This window comes from Aplysia californica, unplaced genomic scaffold (assembly GCF_000002075.1).
Source record: "Aplysia californica isolate F4 #8 unplaced genomic scaffold, AplCal3.0 scaffold01238, whole genome shotgun sequence".
NCBI classification, from domain to species: domain Eukaryota; kingdom Metazoa; phylum Mollusca; class Gastropoda; order Aplysiida; family Aplysiidae; genus Aplysia; species Aplysia californica.
The window spans coordinates 92,090-107,019 of NW_004798508.1; the positions used below are offsets into that span (position 1 = coordinate 92,090).

General features: G+C 38.1%; 1 protein-coding gene across 1 annotated transcript; it reads right to left on the bottom strand.

The window, feature by feature from the left end:
• Positions 1 to 1,867: 1,867 nt before the first annotated feature.
• On the bottom strand, positions 1,868 to 14,436 carry LOC101847238. Its single transcript, XM_005112326.3, has 5 exons — positions 14,179 to 14,436; positions 11,515 to 11,736; positions 10,859 to 10,915; positions 6,231 to 6,302; positions 1,868 to 5,662 (listed from the first exon to the last, which is right to left on the bottom strand). The coding sequence occupies exons 2-5, from the start codon at positions 11,725 to 11,727 to the stop codon at positions 5,357 to 5,359; spliced, it is 648 nt and encodes a 215-aa protein (XP_005112383.1). The 5' UTR covers positions 11,728 to 11,736; positions 14,179 to 14,436; the 3' UTR covers positions 1,868 to 5,356.
• Positions 14,437 to 14,930: the final 494 nt, after the last annotated feature.

A 14,930-nucleotide genomic window follows, 5' to 3' on the forward strand; every position in this document is an offset into this window, starting at 1 on the left:
CCCCACCAAATAGAAACGATAATTGTACATAATGAAATGACGCCTGCATGAATTTAGTACTAGTGCTTTCTTCCATGAGTACAAGTAGCTGTGTCTTTTTTTCCACATAATATCCTCGTGTAATACTCTCTCTTGTTTTTGCTTCATGTCAGATAATAATCAATATAAACGCTCTTCCCGAAGGAATAAATATGACATCCTCATTCACAACGTCGCTTTTTTCTTTCTTGTTTCGTTAAAGTTTCTTTTCTTTTTTTCTTTTTTTGGTAAGTTTTTTTTACCGCGCTTGCAACTGCATAAGGTCATATGACACATTAAACTTGGAAGGCTAGGTGTAGATCTTTCCCACCAGAAGATCAGGGGTGTGGCTGAAACAGCAGTAAGAATGAGCCAAGGAGTAGCGGTAGAAATGCTGCAGAAAGAGTCAGGAGCTGAGGGGGCAAAGGAGAGAGGGTGGGGACAGAAAGATGATACGAAATCAGACGATAGAGCATTGCTAGAGACCAGGAAAGGAGGTGAAAGAAGACAATTTTAGAGAAAAAAATTGTTCGGTTGTTACCCGTATTCGAACCTTGGACCTTTGAATGAGAGACCAACACCTTAACCTCTAGACCACAAGAGCCCCCTTGTTAAAGTTTAACGCTCCAATAGATCAATGTCAGTAGAAGTAAAGTTGCCCCCCCCCCTCTTGTTTAGAATGTTAATGTACTTGACTTAGTGTGCAGATCTGGGGTCACCTGCGAGATCACAGATGGGTTGCATCTATGTCTTACAGAAGCAGAAAACAACGGGGGAGGGGGGGGGGGGCGTTGTTGCTTTTTTTTTCAAATTTATGTAAGTGTTTGACGCCCCAATCAACACAATTAAGATCATTTAAGGCACAGACTTCAACCCCGCTTGTCAGGGCAGCCTGGGCTGAGAGGAATTCTTCGTCCAGCAAAGACACAGAGACACTCTATTCTATAACTATTCTCCCCACAGGGTAATCATAATCAGGTCTTCTGCATGCGACAGCAAAGCTTCTAACCACTAAAACACAGACACTGTATTTTTTTTGGTCTGAAAGGTCTCCTTTAGAGAACCAGGCCAAGAGAAAAACTGTTCCAAAAATTATGATAAAATGTAAAACCGAAAGCTTCTGAGCACTACCAAATTTGAAACTAACTCATGAACCATCATTCTATTCAGTTTCTAATAAGTTGTCAAGGCTGCAACCATAAGTGAGAATGCAACAAGGGTGGTTGAAGGGTGCTTTGGTTCATTATACATGTTCAGTCTGATATACCTACATGGAACTGAAAAAGAGTGGAAAACTAATTCAAAAGAGAATGAAAAAAAAAAGAAACACTTTGGATAAACCGAAACAGTAAACAAGAAACAAACATTTGGGTCTTCTCATTTCTGTCTAATAGTGTCAGGTTATATATAGACAAAACATGGTGGAGTGAAAATATAAAACAAAGAAGAAAATTCATAATAATGAATTACATATTTCAATCAGTGTAACCAATCAAAATAAACGATAGCAGATTTGACCCACAAAAGATATTCATATCACAAGGAAAGATATGAAAGTCGAGTTCCAGTTTTCCAACAGACACACCTGATCTTTTCTATTATCCACCTCTTTTCTCTTTCATACTTCTCTCACCACACCCAAACCTTCCAAAATGCACTTGCTGAAACACACACGCACACACACATGCACGCACGCATGTGCACACCACACACACACACACACACACACACACACATACACACACACACACACACACACACACACACACATATACACACACGAATACATGCATGCATGCACACACACACACACACAAACTCTCTCTCTCTCTTTCTCTCTCTCTCTCTCTTTCTCTCTCTCTCTCTCTCTCTCTCTCTCTCTCTCTCTCTCTCTCTCTCTCTTTATTAAAAACAGTATCACAACAGTATAAACAGGCAGTTATATAATACACACATTATACATAAAAATACCAAACAATAGTTCTATAACGTATAGTAAATCACAAAAATCTTTTTTTGGTACCCCGCACAAGCAATTTGAGTACATCTACACAGGTAAAGGAAGTATATATCAGCAACAATCAAACACTCAACATTTGAATACAAGTAAAGCTAGTTTCCTAGGTGTACATAACAAAGTTGAAACGCAATGAAATAAGTAAAAGCTGTGACCACATACCAAATGCACAGGTTGTAAAGACAATGGATTTCACAAGGTCAAAAATTCATATCTGTTTAACAACACAGATCTCAAATATTATTGTCATAAAGGTACTGTTTGAATCAGAATCATACAACAAATCCGAGAAATAAACAAGATAAGGCTCAAGAGGTGTAACGTAACTTGATTTACTTGATAGAAAAACTTTCAATTGCCATCCATACCTCATATTTTACTCGTATTTCAATATAGAGCATTTCAAAGTATCAAGATGTCAGGAAATGTTATCCACACATAAGTTTAAATTAGACTCATAGTGATCCAGACGATCTGCATACAATAATGTTTACCTCTTCTCCGCTTGAATCAAAACGATACATAGCTCACACCACAGCTTTGATCAGACGAATACCAGCTTTATGCAGACTCAAACTCTACCACTACCAGCATTTTCAGTATTGTGTGACCAAAAATCCTTATGGGCTTGACTTAACTGAAAAGTTATAACATTGCCATTAAATGTAGAACAGCCAGTTAGCTAAAGAAAAAAAAATCCCCAGCCAAAGTGAAATTACACAGCATTGAGGTAGAATCTACCTAAAAACAGGCACCTGGCAAAATGCCCAACTAGAATGGCTGTGATAATAAAAGTATAGGTCACTTATAAACCTCAGGTATGCAGCATGTCAGAATACAATACAAGTAACTTATTCAAGCCATATACAGAGACATGACATTCAAACAGAGTTCTCCCAGCTTAGAGAAGTCTACTGTGCTGAACCCACACGATACCAGCGATGAGGCACTGGTATTGATTCTGAAAAGAAGCTGTGCTTCTATTCAGGATTGGGATGTTATAGAATGAAATGTCTATACTAAAGCTAACTCGAATTTAAGAATAGGGACAAGTTCCAACACAGATTAAGAGGAGACCAATGATCAACATAAAGACTCTTAATTAAACAATTTATTAGCAAGGAAAAGCAAAGAGAGTGCAAATCCTCTGTTGACATTCATGATCATATGCCTTTGAACATCATCAACTGCAGCAGCTCTAGAAGTCATTCACTGAATCTTTGCTTGTACACATCTGAGCGTGGAAAGACCTCTCATTAATTTATAACATTTCATGACAAAAGTCAAGTGTACATACATGTTTGTGTATATATACCCAAAAAGAACAAAATGCATTGAGGTGTCACAAATAAAACGTGTCTAAAAACTCTGTTCAAAGCTGTTGGTAAACAATTTTGGCCCTGTTCACAACACCAGGTAAATATGCTCAAAGAAGAATGTATCAATCCTCTTTCCACCCTTTCCCTTACACATGTAATGCTCAAGTCTCTCTTTGATTCCAGGTATAACATAGCTAAATGGGTAAGGGGAACCATCAATAGAGACTATTGAACTGAGAACTCCAGAAATAAATAAATAATCAATAACAACAACATTGAAAAAAACTAACAACTGCTTTACTTCAGATATCAATGTAAAATAATGGTCAAATTCAAAAGACAGGACAAGTCTTTAAAAGGGACCCGTTGGGTCATATGGTTTAAGAAATTTCTATTATTCCTATTTGAACTCTTCCTATTTTCTCAGTCTACTAAGTATAAAGAAAAAATGGAATGGCAGTAAATTTTAAAAAAAAATAAAATATCAAAGAAAATGTTTAGTAAACCCTACCTTCAGATAAGAGGATAATAAAAGTTCTAACAATGGTATCCAGAGCACATATTATTGTCAATTTTCAAAGCATGCCTCAAAACCATAAACATTAATTGAGTTTTAGCCTCACTTTAATATGCTTGGATTAATAAGGCCAAAAAGTGATATCAAGTCAAATGGTTGAAGCTAAAAATATATGTCCTAGTCAGGTATTTTGGACTCCAGTGTATGAAGTTTTTGCAACATGTTAGACATTTATGACCTTGCAGATCACATTATAATATGGCTTCTACTGCATCAATTTAATCTATCCACACAAATACAAGTAAAGATATATTCAACCAGCATTCATGGTGTGCTGGTTAGGTCCTTTGCTTTTTCACACAGAATTGGTGAGTTAGTTTTCCGAGCCAGGAAGTTATTTTATCGAGTACCTCAGTCTTGATTCACTCGAAAATCATATTCTGGAGGCAAAGAGAGGAAGAGGAGACCTAACAGAGGATGGGAACAAGACATACAAAACCTGGCTTGGCATCAAAACAACTCAGGCAGGCAGAATGGCAAGAGACAGAATGTTTTATTGCGGAAAGGTTCAAAAAGCAATTCCCATTTACTGGAAAAGCTAAGGAGAAGATCTTCTGGGATGGTGTATCCAACTAAACCCAGGTTGGAGCTGACAGGTAGATTCAAGGCAGCCTTAATGATCTAAATCCTACAACAAAATTTCAGTCACATCAATTAAAAAATTTCCTGCAGTCTTCAGTTCTTCGCTCCTCTCGTTTCGTTCAAATAAAAAAACATTCATTCATCACTGAATGAAACCTTCACTAGGTCAGGAAATTCTGAATTGACATAAATATAATCTTAAGAATTGTCACGAAAAATTTTGTTGAAAAAGGAAATAAAGCAAGGCATATATATATTGGCCTAGTGATTAATGCGATGAAGGCTCGAAAATAATGTCAAGCAATGTTGATGATGATGACTATTAAGTACGGTAGGAGGCCACCGAGGTGTGTCCTTGAGCAAACGAGGATGAACATAGCTCAACAATTGCACTACTGCGATGACCAGCAATGGTTGGGTTTTTTTAATGTCCAAACTTATTTGCAGATGTGCTAAGCAGTATTATATGTATTTTGTGACACAATGTTATTTTTGAATTATTTCAGATATGCATACCACTGTAACCAAAATTTACACCAGATTAAAAAAGTAGCATTTTTCTTTCCTTTTTAACCTTTACATAATGATTTGAAAATTTAAAACATTTATGTTACGGTAACCTCTTTTTTAAGATACATATATTGATAATGTCTCTCTGTGCTTGAAATATATCTATGAAGTTATTCAATCTAGTTTAAATGAAAAATAGTACGTCAGAGATTATTATGCAAGTTTCATGTCTACAAATTTTAAAATATATAGTTTTCAAGTTTGAGGAATTTTCTTGTAAAGTGAAAAGGAAAATTACGAGGCGAAATTACTCTCAGCAACTTTCTAAACCTTTTACCCATCTGACGTATCTTTGGCATGGACACGAACAAGTTCCCTGTGAAAAGCTCCTATCAGCTTTTGCCTCTCTGCTGATGCCTGAAGTTCTTCTTCGCTGGACACCTCATTCTTTTGAGGAAGACGGAATGGTGAAGGTAGCGACGAGTCACTCGGAGCAGAGATATGGAAGCCTTTAAGGAGGAGGTTGTTCACCAGAATGGACGCAGCTTGCTCAGAGTTCTCCTCTTCACTCACCAGCTCTATTTGCTCCTTTTGCTGCTGCAGTAGTTGTCTCCGTGTGTTCATTAACTCGTGAATGTCCTAAAGGCAAAAGGATGAAAGCAATTACCATCTAAATACGACACCAGACAGCTTCAGTAGTTACAAGGTGTCTAAGAGGATGTTGGCGGGGGAGGGGTGTACCTCCAATTTTCAAAAACTACAAAACTATAAGTTTAATTAAATACTGTGTTGTGAGATTTTCAGACGATCACAGACACCTTGAAAGAAAAAAAATAGGCTACTGAGATACAGAATACAGCCAGTCACTGCAAAACTGACTACCTTTTGCAAGAGGAAAGTAAAAAACAAACTTTACCACCCATCCCTTGGTTGTTAAAGTTAATAGTCATAAGAAAAGTCAACAAAACCCCAGTTAATCTAAATCATCAATGATCAGACTTTACATTTATTGCATGGAGCATTCAGTTCTGTTCCGTTTGGCATTCATCCTATGCAAACAGATTTAACAGGAAAATTATGATGAGTAAAAATTGGTAGACAAAATTGGCTGCGTGCAAATTATACGGAATAACCTTCCATACACTAAAAGTTAAGTTACTAATAAAACTTTGTGAATACCTTATTACAATTTGCTTATTTTTCTCACCTTTTGTCTTGTGGCACCGATCAGTCCACTGCTTGCCCGCATGTTTCGGCCCAATTTCAAATTTGTGTCAGTCTACATAAAAAAAAGAGAGAAAACAATTCACAATCAGGCAAACAATATTTTGCAAACATCAAAACTACATCCTCAGTGATTATGGAGGCACAGCAGCTGTGATACGTTTCGAGCTACAAAACTTATTGTCACCCTCACAGGCACACTAGACCTATTTTCTCCATGTTTTCTAATATTTTGGAAGGAAAGGGGGGGGGGAGTGATTCTCATATATGTTCCACCACTGGGAAAAAGAACCTGAAACGTGTTCTGAATGTATTCATGATTTTTATTCGTGTTGATAAAAAGGTCAAGCAAAAGCCTGTTTAAAACTTTAAAATACCTGGGCTCTTTTTTTCAGTATTGGAAAAACTTCCAAAGAATTTGCACGAAAATCTAGATATCTGCAGATCAATGAACAGGAAGTATTATAAAGACAGGATTTTTTTTTTTTTATAGTGTGAGTAGTATGTAACTTACTTTTCTAAGACAGCTGTTAAGAAGAGACTTCTTTTAAGAATCCGTTCATGCCTTGCACTTCAAAACTATTCTTTATAAGTATTATAATGATATATAGATTTGTCACACATGCAGATCAGCAGTACATTTGTGAGGCACCGTGGTGAATTCAGGCACTTGTCAAAATAATGAAATCAAAGAAATAGGCATTTTTCCATTCGTTTGGACATTTTTGTTGATTTTTTGTTTTGTTTTTTGGATCCACTCCTTGGATGTTCATTTTAAAACAAATTTCTGTGTGTATTTTACCGAAAAACGTTGGTTAAAGGCACAAATAAAAGTAAATTTACTGTTTCCAAAGACTCTCGATCTCAAGCTTTGGAAATCACCAAATTTGGGAGGTCATTTTCTCTTTTGTTTTAGCTCTTTTTCACCCTTTTTTTTTTGGTAAGTGTTTTATGGTGCTCGCAACTGCACTGGGTCATATTGGTGCGTGTTTTACCTCTAAAATCTACCTCTTTTAATCGCAAACATCTCGACTTCTATTCAAGATACATTAGTTGGGTTTTTTTTTCATCTTAAGCAAGACAAATAAACAAGCTTTAAGATGATACTAACAGAATCATTCTGGAGAGAATCAAGACAGCAACGGATCCAAGACTATGGGATGAACAGGCTGGTTTCCGGAAAAATCACTAAACCACTGACCAGATTGCTACGCTGAGTATTATTGTGGATTGTGGAACAGTCCCTGGAGTGGAACTCCCAGCTGATCATCAACTTCCTTGACTATGAGAAGGCCTTTGACAGTATAGACCGAGTAACACTATGGAAGATAATGAGACACCACGGAATGCCACAGAAGTTGGTGAATCTCATCAAGAGTATGTACGGAGAGACAAGTTGCAGGGTGTACATGATGGCCAGCTCATTGACAGCTTTGACATCAAGACTGGTGTGAGAAAGGGATGTTTACTATCACCGTTCCTCTTTGTATTGGCAGTCGACTGGCTGATGAAGGAAACCACCAGAGGACACAGAAAGGGTATACAGTGGACACCATGGACACAGTTGGACGATCTGGATTTTGCAGACGACTTGGCGCTTCTGTCGCTCACCCAGGAACAGATGCAAGCAAAGATTTCAGTTTTAAACAGCATATCAGAGTCTGTCGGATTGAGGATCCACCCCTGAAGGTCAAAGGTCCTAAGGACAGATGCACAATGAAAGGAGCAGGTCACAATAGAAGGAAAGGCACTAGAAAACGTTGAATCCTTCTGCTATCTTGGGAGTATAATTGGCAGAGATGGAGGAATGGGTGCTGAAATAAAGTCCCGCATTGGAAAAGCATAGGCTACTTTCATATCTTTGGATAAGATTTGGAAGACCAGAGATATCTCACTTCGGACAAAGCTGAAGATTTTTAATTCAAATGTGAAGTCGGTCCTGTTGTATGGATGTGAGACATGGAACGCATCACAGACTTGCATAAAGAGGATCTAGGCTTTCTTGAACAGGTGTCTAAGAAAGTTACTGAGGATCAGATGGACAGACAAGGTCACTAATGTGGAAGTGTTAAGGAAAACAAGACAGATCCCAGTCAGAGATGAGGTAGGAAGAAGGCAGTGGCGACGGATAGGACATACTCTCAGGAAGTCAGGCAGCTACATAACAAAGAAACTTTTGGATTGGAACCCACAGGGTAAGAGATCAAGGGGAAGACCGCGTGGAACCTGGAGAAGAATCACAGAAATTGATGTACAGAAAAGTGGGAAGACATGGAATAACATCAAGAGGCTAGCCCAGGATAGAGAAAGGTGGAAGGTGTTTGTCCGTGGCCTATACCCTGGTGCAAGGTGAGAAAGGCAATGATGATGAAGATGGTACCAAAAACTCTACATGTCTAAAAACTGATGAGCGCCTGATTCCGCCGGGTAGTGACACATTTATTTTTTTTTAAACAATGGGCTCCTGACTCCAATGTAACCGTTGCATCTTGATTTGAGAACCATTCAAGTTGAGAGTCAGGATATCATTTTCCTCGAAATTTAAGCAATGGTTGTCAAGAAAAACCACTGCTATAACAGCATGTTTGAAACTGGTTAGTCATTATAGATGACTACTGAACAGAGGAGAAAAAAAACATGCCATCATGAGAAGAAGAGGCGTGCCACAGGGAAGTTGTTGCTGGTCTCACAACACGGAGGAGATGATACGCAGCACATACTTATGGTGTAGTTTTGATCTGGTCCAAAGTAGCTCAAAAGAGCAAAGACATTATTAGAGACAAGTTTTTAAAATACCGGGGACAGACATTCCCTCTGACATGCAATCACTTTCCAACAGTACAGTAGACTGAAACTGAAGCAATACCGATCTGGGATCTCAATTTAAATGCCAGTGTTTAACACCATGCTCTCAAAGATGAAACCAGGAGAGAAGAATCAAAGACATCTATCTCTAACAGGTGTCAGACCCTGCAAAAGCAACCTGACTAAGAGATTACTAACTAGAACTGGAACATACCAAGAAATGTACAGGGTCCCAATTAAGAAATCCCCCCCCTCCACCCACCCACCCCCTCCTCACGAGAGGGAATGGATTTCTGTTTCTTACTTAACACTTTCCACCCATGCAGTACGCAGAGTGCACAACACTTATCCTCACGGACCAGGATGCAGAATAACTACATCAGTAATACACCTGTATTTCGGCAAAATACCCCAACCATTATTAAAATTTCAGTGTACTGAGAAAATTAAAAATGATGATCGAATGTTCACCAAAAATGGAATTAGAATCAGAACTGAAAACATTAGATCTACCTCATTCATCACCCGGATTCTCATCATGGCATAAGAGTAAAGCAGCACTCATGCTAGGTTTACTCGACATTTAAAAAAAGAATTACTCCAATTGTTGTATATAAACTGATTTTGGACCTCAAAGGCCACACAAACCATCCAGAAGGGAAATTTAACTTTAATAAGTGTGCATGTCAAAAAAGAGATCATTGCTATAATAATGTTTTAGTTGCTATATCACACTGTCGCCGATTTGCGTCCCATGGGAAAAAGGGACGGCTTCTACCTTCGTTGATTGGTGTCCCATGTGGGCAAAGTGTTAAAGAAGGTGGATAAAAGAAGGCTGAAGAAAGCAGAAATCAATATCAGTCAAAACCTGAAGAAAAGTTAAAAATACAAGAAGAATATGCCAGATTTTAAACATCCACGTAATTATCATCAGGATAGCTATTTTAATAATATACATAAAGAACAAGAAATGTACAACTGAAGTTTACGTTTTCAAGAACCTTTCACTGATCATGTTTATTAGACTTATTGTATCTAAAAATCGAAGCATCACTTTTTACATTCTTATGATAAGTACTGTCAATTTCAGTTCCTTGGTAAATAAAACATTAACAACTGGTGAGCACTCAAGTCGCTCCCCTTCCTTGCAATGTGCCTTTGACAGAATCTCGCTGTCAGGCAATAGTTCGACCAGATCATCAAAGTGAAATGATGCAAACTCTTAAGACACTCCTGTTAGAGTACCTTCGCAAATGGCAAATTCATATTGTCAGTTGTTTTGTTTTAGTAAGGTTTTACGACACTTGCAAATGCATAGGTCATATGAGTGCCAAGGAGTGGATATCAACAGAAAAGTCCAAACGGGGAACGGGGAATCAGGCTTACTTTGCTCACCTCTCTAGCCTCAACAGCACAAAGTCTGCTTCAACTATCAAGGCACCCCGGAAATAGCAGTTCACAAGAGAGTAAGAATTATACAAAAGAAGTAGAAGAAAAATGACGATAGTAAGGATGAGGAAAGAAAAAGCAGCAGTTCCCCATATGTTGTTTCGGCACAGTATGAGCGTGAAATTGGTAAATCAGCCCATTTACAATTCTACTGTGCATAAGAACATGTTAATATCCCCCCTTTGAGAATGGCCTAAAGACAACTTCAGTCAGGGGCACTGCCCTGATGGGGGGACCGTATAGTCTGAACGGTACGAGAAACTACAAAAGTAAACACTGGGGTATCTTGAGTGGGAACAGAGTGAACAGAGAAGGAGAAAAGCACACAGAAAATATGAGTTTCAAAGGTGTACTCACTTCATCCTGTTTTGTGTCTTCTTTAGTCAAATCAGCAGAAGGTCCAGCCAGGGGGTCCTAAAAGAGAAGTTTACAGAATAATGTGGAGCATATTTCTAAAGCTGTTTATGTGCATTCAAAACATACATATAATAATAACAGTTGTACTCAAACTGTTCATTTTCATCGGTCCAGCAACAAGTGCACAGTTTTACTGATGCTACATCCACAATCTTCAGTCAAAACAATCAAAAGATTTACAATATGCTGCATAGATATACTTTTTGAGCAATCCATTTAAAAACAACTCATTTATAAGAAGTTTAGAACTCCTTGTTTGTTAATAAATTTTGTTTCTATTCTATACTGATAGATATCAATGTATACTAAATAGTACTGATCACAAGCCAGGTGATGCTGCTCATGGTTCTCCACCACCCTGAAATGACAACAATTAATCAGTAGCCTAACCCTCTAAGATAGTCAAGGAATAAATTATTGGCGTGAAAGGAAGCAAAACCAGACCATAAAATTATAACCTCTGATTTGTTTATTCAGAAACAACATCTTGAAATATCCATCATTCACATGTCTTCTCTTTAGATGAAATGAACAAATTTGAGACATCCTAATACTACCTAGAGTGAAGCAATGGTAGTGTTCTTTTGAAGCATCACCTTGAAGAAATGAGGTAAAGGATGTTTTCCTTTCCCTTGTTCTGTCTCTACATCTGACTGATCACTCTCATCTTCCACATCAAGCTGTCTTTCTTCCACAAGGTGAGGGTCATAAAACACAGGTCGAAATCTCACAGGTGCAGACTGACTCTCAAGTTCAGGCAGAATCAGCCTATTCATCTTGACAAAAAACTCTGTACGCCCCGCCATCATAGCAGAGGCCTGTAAATTATAACACGAATAAATTTTTTAAAGTTGAACCATTCTATAAACAAAACAAAACAAAAATTGACACAACATTTTTGCCAGATATTTTTGTTTTGCTTGAACCTGTAATATAGAGCTCAATACCACTCCAAAGCCAGCTGCTATCGATAGGTTTTCAGTTTTTTATCAGTATAACTAAGTCACTTCAATCAAACATTGGAAGATTATCCAGCAGAGGTTTGAGAAAAAGTGTATACACACTAGAATTCTTCAATGCCCTGGGGTCACTTGATTTTTAATCAACCTCTGAGTGCATGATGTGCTCTGTTACGAAGATTAGTCTCCGCTATTACCTGTAGCAAAAAAAATGCATTCTATTTTTACTGATGACAATTCAACAATGTAGCAAAAATTAGGGAGACATTGTAACATAGCCTATCTGTGCACATCTTAATTAATAAAAATTAATATATGTACGTTCATTACAACCTTTTACTTTTTTTAGTATAAGATTAAAAAGTAAACAAAATGTTCTGCTGTTAAATTAGTTCTAAATAGTTTCTCCTGAAAATAGGCTTTTCGGTAAGGAAAAATTCTTGTAATAAGGACTTCCATCGTGGAAGTTCCACTACTATTTTAAGAGGAAGTTAATGGTAGGACTAGACAAAAAATATCTCTAGGGGCATTGACAGACAAGATGTAAAACACACAGCAGGGGGCTCTCATGGCTTGGAGGTTAAGGTGTTCACCTCTCATTTAAAGGTACCTCCTTTGCCCCCTCCTTTGGGCTCCTGAATCTTTCTGCAACCTTTCTACTGCTACTCCTTGGTTCCTTCTTACTGCTGTCTTTCAGCCACACCCCTGATCTTCTGATAGGAAAGATCTACACCTAGCCTTCTCAGACAAGGGCGAAAAATCTCGGAGGTCCTGTGTACTAGTTGCGCACGTTAAAGATCCCTTGGTGGTCTAAAATCGATATAAGTAGGCTTCGGTCGCCACCCTTGCAAAATTCAAAATTTCCTACCAACTGAAAATGTTTAATGTGTCCCGCGTGCTCGTATGACCGTATGCTGCTGCGGGCGCCGTAAAACACTTACCAAAAAAAACAAAAACAAAAACAAAACAAAAAAACCACAGCAGGAATTACTGCACAGTCTGGTGATACACTGTAGACAATAGGAGCAGTCACACAAGCCACAGGCATTATTTTCAGTCCAGGTATAGCAGACGTGAGTCGCCCACATTCAGCTACGCTGCAATGCGCAGCGTTTTAGTGAAGCACACGAGATGCATAATTACTGCCGGTGTATTCCTACAATAGTTGTGTTTTTTCTCGCTTCTCATTCAACACGACAATATTCCCAGTGCAAACATCTTTTTATCACGAAACAGAGCATTTGATTTTAGAAATAAAGAGCAGAAACAGCATTTGGGACAACACAAGTGAGGAATATAAAAAGAAATTTTTAAAAAATAATTCTATAATTGAACATTTGGTGTCAATATCGTTGTCAATTCTTCAAATGTTGCTTTGGGCTAACGAAAGTAATTGAAGAATTTGGACTCATCTTCTTGAAGTTTTTCATAAAAGGTGTAAAACTGTCCTCTTAGTAATCTGTGAGAAACAATTACTGGGATGAACCCATTCTTTGCTGCTTTCTTTTTTTAAAGATTCTTCTCATCACCATGACCAAAGCCAGCCTGACTCTCCGATCGTCCATGTTGAACTGAGCATTAGAGTTAAACGTTGCCCGGTGTGGCTGCCACACAAAAGTAAGCGACACTTTCTGAGCAGAATTTACTGCGCGACAATTATAGTAGCTCGTCTGTCAAGGCCCTGGGGGTTGTTTTACAATCTCTGTCATAAATGGCACTCAGCCATATCCCAGGCTTACATTTCTAAAGGGGAATTAATGCTAATTCCTCCAGGAATCTCATAGGTTCATAATGCACGGTAGACTATAAAATCGGCCCAAAATAGAGAGACATGGATGATCTTAATTTTAAAAAGATAAATATAATCAGATAGATCTAGAAAATAAGATTCATTTCCTTCAGCAAAAGCTCTTTGACTTACTGCCAGCACTCATGTTATTATTTTCCGGTAAAACTTAAAGTTAAATGAATCCTCTTCGTCATGCCTAAGCCATTAAAATTTATCATGCCCCTCCCCCCTGATGATCTTTTGTCCAAGTCCAGGCCTTAATGAAAGTTAATGTCAATCTAAAAGTAACGTGGACAATAGAGTATAAAGTGTCAAAAGCATGAGCACATCACATTTCGTTTTTAGTTTTGAAACAGGTCAGAGGTCAGTTTTTGGACCCCGAACTGACGAACTCATTACTGGTACTCGGTGCGATCATTTCTTGTTCTTGTAAAATCTCGAGTCTTGTGATCTCAGAAGAGTAGAGCACTACGAGAGCTTTGTTTGCACCGAAAGCATTCAAAGAAGCCTACCTTAATATTTCAACACAACTGATGTTTATCGACAGACAATCCTCTGCAGAAAGTTTCGACACATCGAACCTTTTTTTGTTCTTTCAGTGATCTTCAAACTAGTCTATATTTTCTTTTCTGTCTGTCTCAGAGAACATTTTGTTTACACGGGTAACTACGAGACCGCCATCTTGAACAAGTGATCTATAAAACATGAACTGGTAAAAACAGCAAAAAAGAACGAGAACAAATCGGGCAGTCGCTCTGGACAGAGATTTCGGGTCCAGCCAGAATGAGGAGGAAACATGAGAAAAGGAGTAGGGAGGGGGGGAGGGGAGAGAAGGAGAGGAAGAAGAAGGATGTTGACTTGTGAAGAAGAGGTAGATGCTGATTATGCAGCGGATTTTTCAGAAAATATTTACTTCGCATTTTTTAATGCTTCGAGGGTAGTAACAGTTATCGGGGGCATAATATTCATGCTTTCTGATTGTGAGAAACTGTTACTAATTTTAAAAAAAATTAAAGTGGTGTATCCTGAGCTGTATTCATTTTATATATACAGGAATACTATAACTTAAAAATCGTCTTAGTCTATGCTGTATCCTTGGGTTTAAGAAGCACCAGCTCCAACGTAGGCCTACAATTTCCACCGCAACTGTTAGTACCGGTAGGCCTATGTTCTACTTCGAGCTGGTAAAAATCACCCAGCTAGGGTGTGGAAGGTGTAGACAGGTCTCTTTCTCAACCCTTTTCAGTGTTCATAAGTGTTCGTA